At 46.0% G+C, this 18,506-nt stretch overlaps 2 protein-coding genes across 2 annotated transcripts in view; one reads left to right on the forward strand and one right to left on the reverse strand.

Moving 5' to 3' along the window:
* Positions 1 to 18,506, reverse strand: part of LOC144762755 (uncharacterized) — an 842,179-nt gene that overhangs the window by 350,662 nt on the left and 473,011 nt on the right. The window lies entirely within an intron of this gene.
* Positions 13,491 to 14,338, forward strand: LOC144763571 (hepatoma-derived growth factor-related protein 2-like). The gene has a single exon (XM_078649293.1). The coding sequence runs from the start codon at positions 13,542 to 13,544 to the stop codon at positions 14,133 to 14,135; it is 594 nt and encodes a 197-aa protein (XP_078505419.1). The 5' UTR covers positions 13,491 to 13,541; the 3' UTR covers positions 14,136 to 14,338.

Genomic DNA, 18,506 nt, shown 5'->3' on the forward strand with positions numbered 1-18,506 from the left:
GGGCCCTAGAAGGGTTTCAGAAATAAGAAACCATCAGCATTTCTTAACTGGGGGACGTGTGGAAGGGGGAACATATCCAAACTTTTCAAGACCTTAAAGATGTGCAAAGAAGGGCTCTGCTTATAGAAACCCCACCCACATGATGAAGTCTACATGAAGTCTACATGAAGTCTACACTTTTGTCTTTTGCCTCCACATGACATTACAAATGTTTTTTCCATGTTCAGCTGTAAACTTATGCTTGTCATGTATTGGCCAAAATGTTCTAATAGACATTGTAAGCCATTAGCAGTTCTAGACATCAAGACGGCATCATCTGCGTATAATAACAAGGGGGTGGGGCGATCTTCCAATGGAAAAGGAGATTGGACTGGTGCGCCGCATAGGAACAGCCAGTATATGAAGCCCAGGGTTGTCAAAATAAGCATAAAAGGTTTGGGGCAAATGGTTGGGCCTGTGGGGAAAAGGATGTGCAGAAAAGGCCTGGGCGAGGGGGAGGGTTTGTGACAAAATGTAATGTAAAAAAAAAAACTGTTGAAAATGAACTATGCGGCAAAGATGTTACAAGTTCATGTGATGACTGAGTGTACATTTTCATTAAAAAAAATTGAGTCTAAAAAAAAAATCTTTACAGACATAAGTTGATTCCCTCATAGAGGCTGCACATCGCTTAAACACCCGCGCTGAAGATGCTAAGGGGAGATTGAAAGGTAGTAATGTTGCCTTGTGGGACTTCCTGAGAGAGTAAGGGGAGAGAGGTGGAACATTATGTAGAAGGTCTATTTCGAGAGACGGTGAAGCCAAAATATTTAGCCCAACACTTTGTAGTGAAAACGGTACACAGAGTGCCAGTAGCACTGCTGAAGCCAGGGGCAAGACCTAGATCCATCATTGTCCGACTGCTCAGTTGTAGAGACAGAGACACAGCCTTGAGAAAGGCAAGACAAAACAGCCTATTTTTTTCCTGACTACTGTAGTACTTGAAATTCTGGACCCGTGTTATAAACTCCTGCAATATGTGGCCTCTGTGCTACATTGTGTGTAAGGAAACCTGTATCAAGGGACGAGCTAAGTAATAGGATGATGCTACAGCAACATCTCAATGACTTTATGAATATAGACCTGGACTCAGATTAGCATGAGTATAGGTTATTGCCTATGTAAGGGCAAAAGGAGGGTCTGTGGTACTTGAAATTCTGGACCCGTGTTATAAACATCGTCGTACCATGATGATTTTTATATCAGAAGACCGAGAATGGCTAGTACACTATGCACAAGCATTTTCGTCATATTCGAGTGACGATTTCACCTTGAAATCGTAGTTTTCGTCCTGAACCCTCGGGTTCCATTTTGTGTACGGCAGCCATTTTGTGAGTTGCCCTCACATAGGTCAATGATTAAGGCCAAACACAATCCTGAAGGACACGCACACCTTCCCTGACTTCTCTGCGACCTGGGCAAGCTGACTCCACTGCCCAAGGCCAAACCTGTTCGGTCAGTTCCTCTCCCAGTGGCCGAACGAGATAGTATCAAGGCACAACATGCCATAAACCTTTCATCGCACACAAACCACACCTAATCTTGCACACACCTGTCCCTGCTTCCTACTTTATGACCTGCTTTACGAGGAGGAGGTGCCCGTTTTTATTGGGGGCCCGTCGATATCTGATGAAAATACTGGGCCTTGCCGGATAATTGATTATGGGCTGGACAAACTGAAATATGGGCTTGTCATCATGACTCTGCTTTTTCTTTGTAGTGGAAATATGTGAATGATCAACTGTAAAACAAAGAATGTTTGCCTAAAGCGTAATATTTTGTATAAAAAGAGAAGGCTGGCTTTGTAAGATTGAGCAGTCTCCTGAGAATATACACCGTGTTGTACTTGGACGCCTGTTACTTGGTTGCAGCCAATAAATTCGATCTTTGACTTCACCTAGAAGACTCTGAGTTTCTGTAGTCTGAAACAGGAAGGACCCGAAGTCTTAGGGTGTACCCCTGGCACCGCTGGGTTCTGAAAACCCAGTACTTCATCTGGTGCCCAACGCAGGGCGATATCAGCGGTACCGGTCCAAGTCTGAGGTTCGTGAGGAGCTTCGTGTGAAAATTCTGGAGGAAGGTCGCCACTTCATCGACCCCTGCATGTCGACGTGGTCGGAAAGTCTTTGCTGCGAGGTTCCCCGCTTCCCGACGGCTACGAAAGACTGCTGCCCTGACTATTGCCCTGTTTTGGACCTTTGACCGTTTGGTAGAGCGAAACGATAGACGAGTCTTCTGGTGACGTCATCGATACCTCAGTTAAGTATAAGTGGAGCGTCTCCCAGTCCTTAGTTTGGTTCTTAGTTTGGGTATCCCTTTGGGATCTTTGATTTGGAACTTGCAAGTACCAAAGCCGAAGGACTCGTGTATTCACGAGAATATCGTATTCGATAATCCTTTGAAGTTTGAAGCTAGACTAGAGAGCGAAGATGCCTGGTCTTAGCAGCCTTGAAACTTGTTTTGTCTTGGTTGTAATAGGGATTCCCGATTGGAGGACTCGTGTCCGGTTCCTCTGATTGGAACTCCCACCTATGAACTGTATGTGAAACATGGAGTAGGCCCAATCACATATAATGAAGTGTGGATCAGATACACCAGAAAAGATGGTGTTTTAAAATGGCCCCAATACGGTAGCTTTGACACGGAGATCCTAGATAATCTAGAGGTTAAACTTTTTAAAAAGAAAGCCCGGCCGGCGATGTTTGACTTTTTCCGCCTATGGCGTAAGGAAGCCAAACAGAAGGAAATTAAGTTAGCGAAGAAAAATAAGAGAGAAAGGGGTATCTCGATAATGCAAGCTGCTATGCAGTATAAAGATAACGAAGAGGAACAGGCAAGTGAGCAGTTGCACAGGCAACGTAAAATGGTGATCGATAAATGCTACCCTGCTTTGCCGCCTCTTCAGCAAGATGCAGCAAAAGACCTTGAAAAAGACCCCCTAATGTCACATTTGTTGAGTTCGCCACCCCCTTATGCGCAGAGTGCTACAGCACCTCGGCAACCTTTAGTTGTGCAACCCCCGGTTGTTGTGCATCCTGCTCCTCCACAACCGCCAGCACCTCTTCAGTTGGCTCCTACTCTTCCGGTGCAGCCTCCTCAAGGACCACCGACTTTGACATCTGCTCTGCCTTTACTTCCTACAACTCTGACCACTATATCGACTACCACTCCTGGTATTCCTCCTGACACTGCCTCTGCGTCTGCCTTGCCTCACTCTGCTTTTCCGCCTGTCCTTTCATCGACTTCTCCCTCTGTTCGCCAGAGAATGACTAGCACTGTTGCCAGCCTTCAGTATCCTCTCTTCGGAGCACCAAGTGTAACCCCTGTCTCAGAGCGTAAACAGTTACGTAGCCAACTGCCTGATTCTAGGGAGAAGGAAACATTGAATTATTTGGCACATAAATGGGTTACCGGCCCGATGAGATATGAGTTAGAGTCTGTTATGGATGTCTTCCATCAGTGGGAAGCACCGAAGCAGAGATAAGTTTTTGAGAAAATGTGTACTTTTCTTTGTGAGGATTTAGAGGAAAATGATTTGGAGCCTAATCCGCCTGAGTTGTGCCGTGTACGGTTCGAGTTTGCAAAGGGAACAATTGTGGGTTCCGATATTGAGAAAGCAGTTGCGACATTGTTGTCGTTTAGGAGTGAGGGTGTTTCTCGGTCGTTGTTTGAGTCTGATTCCTCCGTTAAGAAGAAGGTGAGACAGTACCCAATGAGAGAAGTTCCTCCTGTATGGAAGGAAGCAGTTCAGGCTGATGTCGCTAATCACATTGATGCCGTACCAGCTCACTTTCAGCGGGTCTGGGTACATGTTCCATGGAAGCGAGCTGAAGTTTTGGCCATTAAACAAACATTGCCCGATCCCCGTAAAAATCCTGCAGGGTATTACAAGGAATTGTCACAGACTGCAGGCTCTTGCATTATGAACTTAGCCGATATAGACATGTTGTTTGGAAATGTTGTTCCACAGCCTTTATGGGGAAAGATTCGTCATGCAGATCATGATCAGGAGTTAGGTGACTCATGGGCTAATATTAGTGCTGCAATTGATCGACAAGTTGGTGGTGCTAAACCAGAGCCTTTAGTAGCAGACCTCCCTGGTAGGATCATCAATTACATGAAAACTTTAATGCCTGCGATGCGTGTGAATTGGGATAAATTGTCTGCGTGTAAGCAGAAGAAAGATGAAACGGTGTCTGATTTCTTCACCAGGTTTGAAGAGACGTTCATCGACCACAGTGGTCAAGATATGAGTACAGAAGGTGGTCAACGGTTGTTTGTTGACAAATTTGTGCACAATTTGCTTCCCGAGTTATGTAAGAAGCTAAAAGATTCAGAAAGTTCGTGGCCGTTTCCTCTTCAGCACAGATATTGGCTACTGCACAGTATTATGAAAAAAGAAACAAAGATGAGAAGGATAAAGCAGACAAGAAAACTAAAGAGTTAAAAACGAAGGTTCTGTTACAACAGGCGTATCCGCCACGTGGTGGCCAGAGTAACTATCAGCAGCCTCAACAGTATCAGAGAAACTCGCAAAGGTTAGAACCTTCTCAACAACGTTTTCCTGTAGGCCCTAATCAGTGTGCATATTGCAAGGAAGAGGGTCATTTTAAAGGTAGCTGCCCTGCTTTGTTGCAACGTATGAATGGTGTTTCTATCGCAAGACGTCGAGGTATTTCACAAGCGCCTAGAGGTAGAGGATGTGGAAATTTCCCCCAGAACGCGCGTTCCTTTCCGTCTCAGAATTCAATGAATAGTTTCGATCAGCAGAACAACGCGTCTGGTAGGACAGCTCAGTACTACGCTGATGACTACTATGCAGAAGATGAGCATATGGAAGGTAATGATTGCTAGGACAGCCATAGACAAAGAGAGGGAGTTGTTTCAGTTCCAGTAGATCAGAGTGGACCTTATGTTGAGGTGATTACATCAGGTGTGTCTGAGCCTTTTCTGTTGGATACTGGTGCTACAAAGAGTTCTATTATGCACTCAAAACTCCCTGGCGCACCTTTGTCTGGCGAAATGAATGTTTCCGTAGGTTTTTCTGGCGCCCCGGTTAGGAACCCAGTTTCTAGTCCTATGTCCCTTTCTGTTGGACCTTGCGAATTCGAAGCACCCCTTATTCTGACGACAGGTTGTGGTGAAAACTTGTTAGGATTGGATCTGTTGAAAAGATTGTATGCGACTTTGTACTGTTCTCCCTCGGGAGTACAACTTACACTGGGTAAGAAAGTGATCTCTCCAATGTATTTGTCGAGGGACAAACTTCCGACAGAATTGTCATTTCTTCCCGATATTTTGTGGGCTACTGGTCCTAATGATGTAGGTCTCTTTGAAATACCGCCATATGTTGTGACATTGAAAGCCAATGTTAAAATGCCACGCATTTCCCAATACAAGATTTCTAGTGAAGGTGAAAAAGTATTGCTAGCGATCATTTACGATTTGATTGAAAAAGATGTAATTGAAGAGACAAGAGGCAACGTTTGCAATAGTCCTGTTCTGCCTGTTTTGAAACGTACTGATCCTTCTCAGCCACCTGTGTACAGGTTCGTGATTGATCTTAGAGAAGTCAATAAGATAGTTGTGCCACAATTTCCAGTTGTTCCTGATATCACTGCCCTATTGACTATGATTCCAGCTTCCGCCACTTGGTTCTCGGTGATTGACTTGAAGAATGCTTTCTTCAGCATCCCGATTGCCGACGAGAGTAGGGATATTTTCGGATTCAGTTTAGGAGGTCGAAGCTTCCGCTTCAAACGTGCTCCCCAAGGCTACTGTGAAAGTCCATCGATATATAGTCAGGCTTGATACGATTGTTTTACCTGATGGCGCTACCCTTATTCAGTACGTTGACGATTTGCTCGTTGCTGCAGATACTAAGGAAATCTGTAAAGAAGCCACGTTGTCATTGTTGCATCATTTGTCTGATTTGCATCACAAAGTGTCCCTTTCCAAATTGCAATATTGTCGACAAGAAGTGACCTACTTAGGTCATCTCTTATCGAAGGAGGGAAGGAAACTGACTCCAGAAAAAATTCAGGCAATAGCGAAATTGAGTGTGCCAAGGACACAGAGAGAAGTGCGTGCTTTTTTGGGTATTACATCTTATTGCAGACAATGGATACCAAATTTTTCTTTGGTGGCATTAACTTGTAAAGATACACCGAATCCCATTCCATGGTCTGAAGAGTGTCAGAAAAGCTTTTCCGAATTGCGTGATGCATTATGTTCGGCTCCTGTGTTGGGTACCCCCAACTACAGTAAGCCCTTTACATTGTATGTCCATGAGAAAGAAGGTTGTGAATTGTCAGTGTTGACACAGTTGTTCGGGAACAGGCAGCGTCCATGTGCATATTTTTCGTCGACTTTAGACCTGGTAGCTAAAGCATTGCCGAGTTGCTTAAGAGCCACAGCGGCAGCAGCTGTTTCTATTCGACAGTCTGCTGGTTTAGTGATGAATAATACATTGATTGTGATGGTTCCATATGCAGTAGACACGTTGTTAAACAAGACCAAGACACAGCACTTAACTAGTGCTCGATTGTCAGGTTACGAGTTGACACTTTTAGCTAGTCATGTGCACATAAAGAGATGCAACACGTTGAATCCAGCTACGTTGTTGCCTATTGTAGCAGAGTTAGATGCTTCTGAACAGCATGATTGTTTTCTCAGAACAGAAGAAGAAACGAAAGGGAGTATAGATCTTCAAGACACTCCTCTTCTAAAGTGTGATGGTACCTTATGGGTGGACGGTTCATGCTTCAAGCTTCCGAATGGTGATACGACTGCAGCATATGCTGTCACGACTTTGCATACAATTGTTGAAGCTGCACGTATCCCACATAATTCAGCTCAAGCAGCAGAGTTGATTGCACTTACACGAGCGTGTGTGTTGTCGAAAGGAATGAAAGTGACCATATATACCGACAGCCAGTATGCATTTGGTGTGGCTCACAGTTTTGGACGATTGTGGAAAGAACGTGGATTTCTGACTTCGCATGGAGCTAAGATACAGCATGGTCAGTTGGTGAATGAGCTTCTGGAGTCACTTACCTTGCCGTTGCAAGTCGCAATTGTAAAATGCAGTGCACACAAGAAGGTGACTGATGATGTTGGTCGTGGAAATGCATTTGCTGATGAAATTGCAAAAGAAACAGCGAGGGATGTGATGAGTCGAATGTATGTTGCAGGCCCTGCAAGATGGGTTGGTGATGTTGGAATGTGTGAAGATACGATAGAGAGTGTAAAGTCTATTCAAGCTGAAGCTACAGAGAAAGAATTGAGTGTGTGGAGAGAAAGTAATGAAATGAAATGAAAAATTGCATTTGTATAGCGCATAACTGCCCTAGGGCCTCGCAGCGCTTGAAGATAAAATGGTTTAGCGCAGGCTCGGGGCAGATCAGCAGGATTTAGCAAACAAATGCGTTTTCAAGGCCTTTCTGAATGAGAGGAGGTTGCTATTTCCTCGGATGGCAAAGGGGAGGGCATTCCAAAGTCTGGTCGCCGAATGGGAAAAAGAGCGGCCACCCCAACGGGCTTTGTTAATTTTAGAGGAGGTGGCCAGCTGCAAGGTACCAGACCGAAGGGGGCGTGCTGGGACATAAGGCGTGACCAAAGGGTGCAGAATCGCTGGGCCTACACGGTGAAAGGATTTGTGCATAATGCACAAAGCTTTAAACTGCACTCTGGCAGCCATTGGGAGCCAGTGGAGGTCTTTCAGAGCCTTCCTCGCCGACTGCCGACGGGAGAGATTGAACAGTAGGCGGGCCGCACTGTTTTGTGTGACCTGAAGCCTCTGCAGTACCGAAGCCGGTGCTCCTAGGTAGAGAGCATTCCCATAATCCAGGCGAGAGAGAATCAGGGCCTGGACCATGGTCCTCCTCGCCTGGAAAGGGAGCAAAGGGAGCACCCGCCGGAGCATCCTCATTAGTCCAAAGCAAGTGGCGGCAGTCTTAGTAGCCTGGACCGAGAAATCAAGGGCGGTGTCAAGCCAGATCCCGAGGCTCTTTATCTGGGACTTGGGGGCAGGAGGAGCGCCAAGACATGGTGGCCAGACGGGTGCAAGAGCAGACGGGGAGGGATTTCCGAGTAGAATGATGTCTGTCTTCTCCCCGTTAAGCTTCAAACAGGAGGCTTGCATCCATCTGGCAACAGCCTCTAGACAGGGGCCTAAGGTGTCGGATGATCCATCTGCGTGGTCTAACGAGACCACAAGCTGCGTGTCATCCGCGTAGGTGACTATACGCACACCAAAGGGATGGACTATCCTGTCCAGAGGTTCCATGTAGGCGTTAAAGAGGGTCGGGCTCAGGGAGGAGCCCTGAGGGACCCCACACCTGAGAGGGTGTTTGGGAGAGACTATCTCACCCTCGAAGACCTGGAAAAAGCGCTCACTCAGAAAGGAGGTAAGCCAGTCTAGAGCCGCGCCCGACACGCCCATGCCCGCCAGTCGGTGTAATAGCGTGGCATGGTTCACCGTGTCGAACGCGGCGCTAAGGTCTAACAGGATAATGGCCACCTTTCCTCCCCGATCCAAAGTCGTTCTTGCTTCCTCTGTAACCGCTAACATAGCGGTTTCTGTGCCATGTTGAGGGCGAAAACCTGTCTGGGAGGCACGCAACAGACAGTTGGACTCCAAATAGTCTGTTAAGATATTGTTGGCGTGCCTCTCCAGCAGTTTACTCAGCCAGGGGAGCAACGAAATGGGGCGATAGTTGGACAAGTTGCTCTGGTCCAGGGAGGGCTTCTTGAGTACGGGTAAATTGGATGCCAATGGTTGTTGGGTTGAATTGTCAGAGCATCAGAGATGGTTGTTACCCGATGTGTATGTGCTTGCAGTGGTTACAATGGCTCATGGAATGGCTCATATCAGTGTGAAAGGGATTTGTAAGTTGTTGGCCCCGGTATGGCAAAATGCTGGAATCCTTAAGTGTGCAGAGAATGTAGTCAAGAATTGCATGGTGTGTCTGAAATATAATCCTGGTAGGGGAACCCCAACTCCAGCTGGTCATTTTGCGCCTCCTACGTATCGGTTCGAGGTTTTGCAGCTAGATTTCATCCACATGGAAAGGTGCAACAATTTGAAATACGTACTCGTTGTTGTTTGTGCCTTTTCAAGATGGGTAGAAGCATATCCCCTGAAAGACAACACTGCCTTATCCACAGCTAAAGCCCTTGCGAAAGAGTTTTTCCCTAGATTTGGAATGCCGAGAATGGTCTGGAGTGACAATGGGAGTGAATTTGTGGGTCGAGTGATGAAGAGAGTATGCGAAGGGCTAAGTATCCAGCAGAAATTCCACGCTGCAAATCACCCCCAATCAGCTGGACTAGTAGAATGCTACAACGGCACGCTAAAACTAAAATTAGCAAAGATCCAAGCGAGCTCTGGTCTTAAATGGCCTGACGCTCTGCCTTTCGCACTCCTCTCAACCAGAATGACTGTGCATTCGCGAGTGGGACTTAGTCCCTATGAGATTGTGTTCGGCCGTCCGGCCAACATATGGGGAGTGCCAAGGCCGACCAAATTCAGTGAGATCGAACACCCTGTACTACTTGACTATTTGTATGAATTGACAGCTAAATTGCGTGTTTTACGCCAACAGATTCACGATACTCTGCCTCAGGTCTCTGAAGCTCCAGGTCACCAGATCGATCCTGGATCCTGGGTGCTGGTCAAGAATTTCCAGTGAACAAAGAATGACAAGCCCTGGTGGACCGGCCCTCACCTAGTTCTTCTCTCAACGAGATCAGCCGTTCGAGTGGAAGGGAAGAAGCACTGGATCCACGGTGTACACTGCAAGAGGGTGCCTTTGCCTCTACCGTACGACCGGTGGGTCCAGGAGGGTATCGCTGACTCAGAGACTGAAACTGTGCCTCGATTTCTGCCTTTCAGTGATGCACGTGTAAAAGGAACAATTTCTGAAAAAGAAAGTGACAAGCTCTTGCAAGAAGCTGTGCCGCCGTCAATTCGATTGGACATTACAAAGCCTGAACTCCTGTTTCAAGACCAGACTGTACCTGGAAAGAAACGTTATAATCTAAGGCCGAGAACTATGGACAAATAATTTTTTTTTCCTTTGCTAAATTTTGAAAGTGCAGCTCTCTCATCTGAGAAACTTTTTTATTTTTGTTTTTCGAACCACCAACCGGGTTCAGCTGTAGGGTCGCGGTTGCCCAAGTCTTTGGGGTGCAGCTGAAGATGTTAGGTCGACAGTTCTGGTTGGTCTAAGGGAGTTAGCATAGAACACCTTACCATCGCGAGCAGCATTCTAGAGAGGATGGAGTTTTTCGAGATGGAGAGACCTGCCAAAACAATGAACTGTAAAGCCAGAATATGTAAAATGATGACCACGAAACGCTTTTTGATGCTATGCATTTTTATGTTGTTCAGTGTAATGACGTTTTTAATAGGATATGTTTTATTCTCTTTTCGAGTGACATTTGCACCCACTACATCGTCTATACCTCCTCCTTCTACTGTTTCCTCACACTCTTTTCAACCCCTTCCTGAACATGAATCCGCTAGGAGATTAGAGTTTATCAATAACTCCTTCGTTCAGCTTTAGCACCAACACCAACTAGTAATGAATACGACTAACTGTTGGGTGTGCGGTCTTATGCCTCACACAACGGATAAAGGTATCCCTTATCTGGTCCTGCCATTCAGCCATAATGGTTCTGTGTGGGCATACAGAACAATGTTCATCTACGCACATGAGACCTACCCCCTACGTTCTGTGACAGACAATCCTAAGAATAGTGCTCTAGTTAAGGGTATAGTAGATATGATTAAGGAAGATATTTCCTGTGAGACTATCCCGAGAGATGAGACACTAGTATACATAGGATGGAACATGACCGGATACGGAGCTACTCTGAGTGAGAAACAGCAAGCTAAGAGGTCTTCCCCGATCTGGATTGTACCCCATCAGGGTCACCTATGTCTGCAAGGTATTGGCAAGAATCCCAGAGCTCAGCTAGGGAACAGTACCTGCACTGAAACGTATGTTTTTGCGTCCCAGACTTCCCCTTCGTTCCTAGCAGCTAAGGGTACCTATTTCATCTGCCATGATAGAGCCTATACATGGTTGCCCCCTGACTTTTCGGGCACATGTTTTGTTTCGTTCCTGTTGCCTCCCACCTACACCGCTACAGCAGATTACCATAAGACAAGGATAGTTAGAGGTGTCTTCAGTAGAGAAGACACCGCAGGACAAGAATTTGGAGACTTCGTAAAAAGTTTTCTGCCGTTTTGGGGACCCATGGTTAACAGCAGGAACAAAAGGCAATTGACAAGGGTGGTTGAGTCCACCGTAGTTGAAACTGCCGGTGCCCTTAGTAACTTGACTGCTGAGCTCCAGTCGGATCGTCTTATGACCCTTCAGAACAGGGTCGCGTTAGACGTCATCCTTGCAGACCGAGGTGGGGTATGTAGAGTAATCCAATCGAGTTGCTGTGTTTTCATTCCAGATAACGCTCCAACAGTGTACCAGGCCATTTCCACGCTGCATAAGATTTCCGAATCTATTCATGTGGACAAAGGAGATTGGTCGTTAATGGGATAGTTCTGGGAACTGGTATCCGGCTGGGGATGGAAAATTCTGATGGTCATCGGGATGGTCTTAGCCATCCTTTTCCTGTTCTGTCTGTGCGTACAGTGTGCTCCTGCAATATGTGGCCTCTGTGCTACATCGTGTGTAAGGAAACCTGTATCAAGGGACGAGCTAAGTAATAGGATGATGCTACAGCAACATCTCAATGACTTTATGAATCTAGACCTGGACTCAGATTAGCATGAGTATAGGTTATTGCCTATGTAAGGGCAAAAGGAGGGTCTGTAGTACTTGAAATTCTGGACCCATGTTATAAACATCGTCGTACCATGACCGAGAATGGCTAGTAGACTATGCACAAGCATTTTCGTCATATTCGAGTGACGATTTCACCTTGAAATCGTAGTTTTCGTCCTGAACCCTCGGGTTCCATTTTGTGTACGGCAGCCATTTTGTGAGTTGCCCTCACATAGGTCAATGATTAAGGCCAAACACGATCCTGAAGGACACGCACACCTTCCCTGACTTCTCTGCAACCTGGGCAAGCTGACTCCACTGCCCAAGGCCAAACCTGTTCGGTCAGTTCCTCTCCCAGTGGCCGAACGAGATAGTATCAAGGCACAACATGTCATAAACCTTTCATCGCACACAAACCACACCTAATCTTGCACACACCTGTCCCTGCTTCCTACTTTATGACCTGCTTTACAAGGAGGAGGTGCCTATTTTTATTGGGGGCCCGTCGATATCTGATGAAAATACTGGGCCTTGCCGGATAATTGATTATGGGCTGGACAAACTGAAATATGGGCTTGTCATCATGACTCTGCTTTTTCTTTGTAGTGAGAAATATGTGAATGATCAACTGTAAAACAAAGAATGTTTGCCTAAAGCGTAATATTTTGTATAAAAAGAGAAGGCTGGCTTTTTGTAAGATTGAGCAGTCTCCTGAGAATATACACTGTGTTGTACTTCTAGGACGCCTGTTACTTGGTTGCAGCCAATAAATTCGATCTTTGACTTCACCTAGAAGACTCTGAGTTTCTGTAGTCTGAAACAGGAAGGACCCGAAGTCTTAGGGTGTACCCCTGGCACCGCTGGGTTCTGAAAACCCAGTACTTCACTACACACAGGAGGTTCAAGCCAAAGAACGATCTTTTATCTATTGGTACGACCAAAACAGAGCTACAAAGACAGACCCTGCAATGCATGATGCTTTTTCCTCCAAACTCAAGGTGCTAGCAAACGGCAAAACGGGGTTTTTCACATCACCCAACGGGGGCTGGGATGAGCTGGACGGCTGGCACCCGTTAGAACACAGGAGACAAAGAGGGTTAAACTCACCAATACAAGCAAATGCCTGGGACAAGCTGGAACTAGAAAGAGACATGCTTGCAATGTCAAGCCAAAAAAGGGAGAAGTTGACTATGGATTAGAATCTTGAGTGCCTTACCATGTGATCCTCCAGGACACCACATAGACTTAGTGCGAATTGCCAGAGGCAGGGCATGTCAATGAATGACCTTGACTGGCAGTGTCACCTGTGAAATCCAACAAGTGGGTAAGTGCATTAATTTCTACTCTTTTCTGCAAATAATTATTTTGTTTAATGTTTTTCAGAGGGAGGGCGACAGACACCTCAAGCACTGGGGAGGCGGGATATTCCAAACTGGCAGCAAGAGGTCATGGGGAGGGGTGCTGGGGGATGGGAGAATGCATAATTGCATTGAACAGCATAAGCGTGAGTGGGGAGAATGAGGCTTACAGGCATACTGAAGAAGATGAGGGGACAACAAAACCTACATTACACAAAGCAATAAATCTAAGAATCTAAGTCTGAATATCATGACATGGAATAAGAACTGACCGGGGACCAAATCAAAAGAGGAGTGGGCTTGGCAGAGGCCTGGGCTTTTCCTTCGGCCTGTACCCCGCTTGAATGTCGCCATGCCGCAGGACAACTTCAAGGCCGGAGACCTGGTCTTCGCCAAGATGAAGGGCTACCCGCACTGGCCGGCCAGGATTGATGACGTTGCTGACGGGGCAGTGAAACCTCCCCCAAACAAGTACCCAATCTTCTTCTTTGGTACTCACGAAACAGCCTTCATACCACGCAAGGACCTCTTCCTGTATGACAAGTATAAAGACAAATATGGCAAACCCACCAAGAGGAAAGGCTTTAATGAGGGCCTTTGGGAAATTCAGAATAACCCCCATGCAAGCTACACACTTCCTCAAGCCCCAAGCTCCTCGGAAAGTGAAGTTCCAGAGAATGAAGCAGCTGCACCAAGTGACCCAGGAGAAGAAGATGATGATGATGATGAGGTGCCTCCAGCGGCTGTACCTGAGAAAATTGCAAGTGAAGGAGAGGAGGATGATGCAGGCGCATCAGAAAAGGAAAATGGTCACACGGGTATCAAGCGAAATCTGGCTATAAAGGTTCCTCCGGCAAAGCGTGCAAGAAAACCTTCAAGTGATTTGGATGTGCCCAGTGATTCTGTCTCAGAGGAAGAGGAGGCTAATTCAGAGAGTTCATATTGATCAGACAACAGTGATCAGGAATTCGTTCCAAAGAAGAAAGTTGTACCCAGGGATAGGCCTCCAAGAAAGGTGTCCACGGGTGGACGGAAAAAAAGGTGGTAGAGTCTGCTTCAGACTCTGAGTCTAAAGCGGAATCTGAGGAGGAGAATGAGAAGGAGGAAAAGAAGGAAGAGGATGAGGAGGAGGAGGAGGATAAGGAGTCAGAAGTAAAGAAATCTGACTCTAGCTCTGATGTGCCTGTGAAGGAAACCGAGGTGAAGAAATCGGACTCCGGCTCTGGGTCTGACGTGCCCCTGAAGCAGCCAGAAATAAAGAAATCGGACATTAACTCAGACGCTGATGTGCCTGTAAAGAAGACTCCACGTGGAAGGAAGCCAGCTGCCAAGAAACCAGAATCTGATTCTGAATCTGATGTTCCTGTGAAGAAAGCTCCCCGAGGCAGAAAACCAGGTTGGTCCCTACAGTCAAACCCATATTGTCTGAAGACTCTCTTTGAATCAAGAGCTCACAGAAACCCTGGCAGCTCCACAGCTCCAATTATCGAATCATACAAGCCCCAGAGTCACATGTCTGCATTTGCCTTCTTCGTACAAGCCTGCCAGGTGGAGATTCGGCGCCGGCATCCAGGAGCCTCTGTAAATGTGGAGGTGCTGTCGAAGGCCTGCACAGTGTGCTGGCGAAGCACCTCACCCCGTGAGAGAGCCCTTTTCGAACACTTGTCGCATGGAGCCAAGCGACGTTGTAGTATTGGGAACAATGCTGAGCAGCCCGTAATGTGCCGGGGTAGACGTTGCCGCAGGGACCCATATGCACCCAAAAAGCCACCCACTGCATTCTTTCTGTTTGCCTCTAAGCACAGACCCCAGATACGTGCAGAAATCCCTGGCCTGACCTTCTCCCAGATCTCCAAGATACTGGGCCGGAAGTGGTGGGAGCAGACCCCTGAGCAGCAAATGCCCTTCAATATTAAGGCGGCTGCACTTAAGAAAAAGTATGATGCTGCGCTGGCAGCCTACCGGGGTGGGCGCTTACCTGCCAGGCAACCCACCAAGAAAGAGAGGGTACAGGAAAAGAAAAGGGAAGAGACTAAAGAGCTGGAGGCCCACCACAGCAGGGGGCCTGAGGATGAAGGGGAGGAAAAAGTAAAGTCAGAAATGGAGATGCTGGCAGATCACAGTGGGGCTCTAGCACTAGGAGAGCAAGAGGAAGATGAGGATGGTGAGGAAGAGAGCGATGAGGGGTATGAAGATGGAGGTGGCTGTCTGCCTTGGGAAGAGCTGGAAAGAGGTCGTGGGAGCACAGAGGAAGGAAGAGTGTGAGGAAATGAGGAAGAAGAGCCCCCATGGAGGGTGAAGATTGGCCTGTCATGACACACGTCGAATAGCTCACAGGACCCGAAAGGACACTTTTCCTCTTACTGATTTCTTATGTTGTGGGTCCTGGTGCTTACGCTGCACCCTCTTTTAAAAAGTATGATCCTGGAAACCGAAAGAGACACTTACTTTATCCCAGAAATAGCCCGGGTTCAGTGTGAGATCGGTACTATCTGCATTTTTAAAGACTGTAATGTGATGCTGAAACTTTAAGTCTTGTTTACCGCTGACTTTTGACTTTTTTAAAAATAAATATTGTTACAGTTCGTAAAAAAAAAAAAAAGAAGAGTAGTGCACAAATTCCTGTATAGGCAAGATCCTGAATTGATATTCCTACAGGAACCCCATCTAGTGGGTAAAAAATTTGATTTCAGAATGCTAATCCACTCAAGATTTGCATCAGATTCTAGAGGAGTGGAAATCCTGGCCATTAGATCACTCCTATTGACTGTAAGGCAGAGCTGGAATGATCCGGAAGGATGCTTGGCAACCATAATTGGGCCGTAGAACAAAGACACGATTGTGGAAGTATACTGTTAAGTTCCCTGAGGCTCCAAAAATGTGTTCTGGATATGATGGGAAAATAGACTATACAGGAACCAGACATACTGCTGATCACTGGAGGTGACATACCCGTAAGCATGCAGCCAGAGTTAGACAGGAACATTAAATCCAACATAGAGGGTGGACTGATAGCAGACTAAATGATCTATAAATGCCCTTGGGCTGAGAGACCTCTGGAGAGGGGAACACCCCAATATAAAACAGTATTCTTATATATCAAATAATGCGCAGACAATGTCTAGACTAGACTACTTCCTGTTCCCAAGGGACCAAGGAGGTAGATATCATGAGTCCCATTTCGTGCTGAGAGGCATCTGCAATCATTCCCCATTGCGAACAAGACTCCACACTGAGATGAAGGTATATCTGGGGGAGTGGAGATTAGACCTGTGGGCCATAAAAAAGTGTGGGAGACTAAAGACTTCCTAAGAGACGACTGAGACATACTTGGAAGAGAATGTAGCATCAGAAGAGTCAAGAGTAATGGTTTTGGGGTCATACAAGACAGTTATACAGGGACAGTTAATCTCATGAACGTCATTAGTGTTATTGTCTTCTATGATGATCCAGCCCTTCCACATTTCTGGGGTTTGTTTGATCTTTGCTGCAAGGTGGGACTTTCTCTGATACTCCCCTATGCCTGTTCTGATAGGTTCTATTTGTTGGCCACTGGTGACTCCTCTGGGCTTTCTACAGCCCAGGCTACCTGACAGCCTTTGAGGTTAGGGTACGGGACACTCTGGAAGCACTTCTCCTGGTTGCTGTGCCCTTTCTTGTTGAGCATGTTGGTTCTGGATTCTAGTCATTTCTCCTCTTTATGCGTATTGTTGGAGTACAAGCATGCCCTTTTCTATGCCTACCTTTGCATACCATCTTGAAGGGCGATGTGCTGCCTCTCCCTTTTTGGGCGTGGGTCTGGTCACATGCTTTGTCTCGTTATCTCTGTTAGGTACTAGGCAGGATCTGAATCTGCTCTTGGCTTCGGCAATTTGGTTGCTTGCTGCATGTTCTCCAGTGTTTATTTGCCTTGTTAGCTTGTATTCTGGATGCCTTGTGCTTGCCTGGTCATCCTTTTTTTCTGGTGTGTAGGTGAGCTTTGGTGTGTGGCGTGTATGTATTTAACTTTCTGGGCTTGTCCAGTTCTGTGCCATGCTGGGTCTTGGAATTTGGTTAAGGAATACAACCCTTGGGGCCTTCTTGAGTGTTTTTTTATCACTGGCGTGGATGTCCCTCTGGGCCGAGTTTTCCCCTTCTATGTTTTGGAAACTGATCGGCTCCTAGTAGGAGACTGTTTGAACAGCCTCTGTCTTCCTCATTTTTGGTACCTTGCTCGATCAAACATGCTCTTGTACCCTATTAAAGGGGTGGCATAATGTCTATTTGTAACCCTCCTCCTATAAAGTCAAGGGTGCGTGTGCTTGGGATTAATTCTGGAGCTTCTATATACTGTTACAGATCTGGGCCTTAACACTTGGCGTTACTATTCTAATCTACCCCCAGTGGTGGGGTTTGGTCATCCTCTTTGGTAGGCTCTCATTTTTGCTTGCAATAGGAAGTGGCTTCTTTGTTGGAGGGTCTAGTGCTGGTGTCTTTTAGTCCCTTTTGACTTTTTCTCTGCATCGCTGGCTGGCTTAATGCTGATGCCTTGACTTCCTTGGCTCTCTTGAGACCTCTTGTTGTTCACTATTGTAGATATCTTCTCATTTTTGGCCTGGGGTCCTTGGCACGCATTGGCTTCTGGAGCTTGTTGACTTGATTTGGAAATGGTACTTGGGGCTTTGGTGACCATCTGTGTTTGATCTTGTCTTCTTGGTGTATTGACTTTTTCATTTCTGAATGGCTACCTAGGTTGGGAAACAATGCTGGTCCTTCCTCCTATGGTATATTTTCATAAGTTAAGGACTGACCAAAGGAAGCAACGTGGAGGTAATTCAATCAATTTCAAACTTTATTTCGCATTAAAAATGCATAAAAGTACATAAAAGAAAACTAATTTCATACAGATAAAAACAGCAACTATTGTTACAGTGCTAGCACAGGTTTTGGGTAAGATATAAAAAATTCCTTTTAGGACAGTATATCAATTAATATATTGCTTGGGCTACCTCAAACGGTCAACATTTGATAGAAAACTTTAAATTTTCAATAGATGTTTAAAATTCTAATTATTGCTAAAAGAAAAAGAACATTAAACAGAACTTTGTGTGACAAAATCATAATCTATGTAAACCAAGATGCCAATATTACAAAATATACAGATTATTTTAATACTACTCATTTTTAGGAACTGCTAAGAGACCTCCTAATATAGCTAGCCACAGTTCTTTAGTAAAGTGCTTTATATATGTATGCAGGCCCTGTCCATCAGGTGATTTAGGCCAAAGTTAATTTGTGAAGGCGGGAACTATATTCGAGATTGAGGGCTTAATTTAAA

This window comes from Lissotriton helveticus, chromosome 6, assembly GCF_964261635.1.
Source record: "Lissotriton helveticus chromosome 6, aLisHel1.1, whole genome shotgun sequence".
Classification (NCBI taxonomy): domain Eukaryota; kingdom Metazoa; phylum Chordata; class Amphibia; order Caudata; family Salamandridae; genus Lissotriton; species Lissotriton helveticus.

Excerpts from the sequence above, each read along its gene's own strand:
- LOC144763571 (XM_078649293.1), top strand. The coding sequence starts at position 13,542 with ATGCCGCAGGACAACTTCAAGGCCGGAGACCTGGTCTTCGCCAAGATG.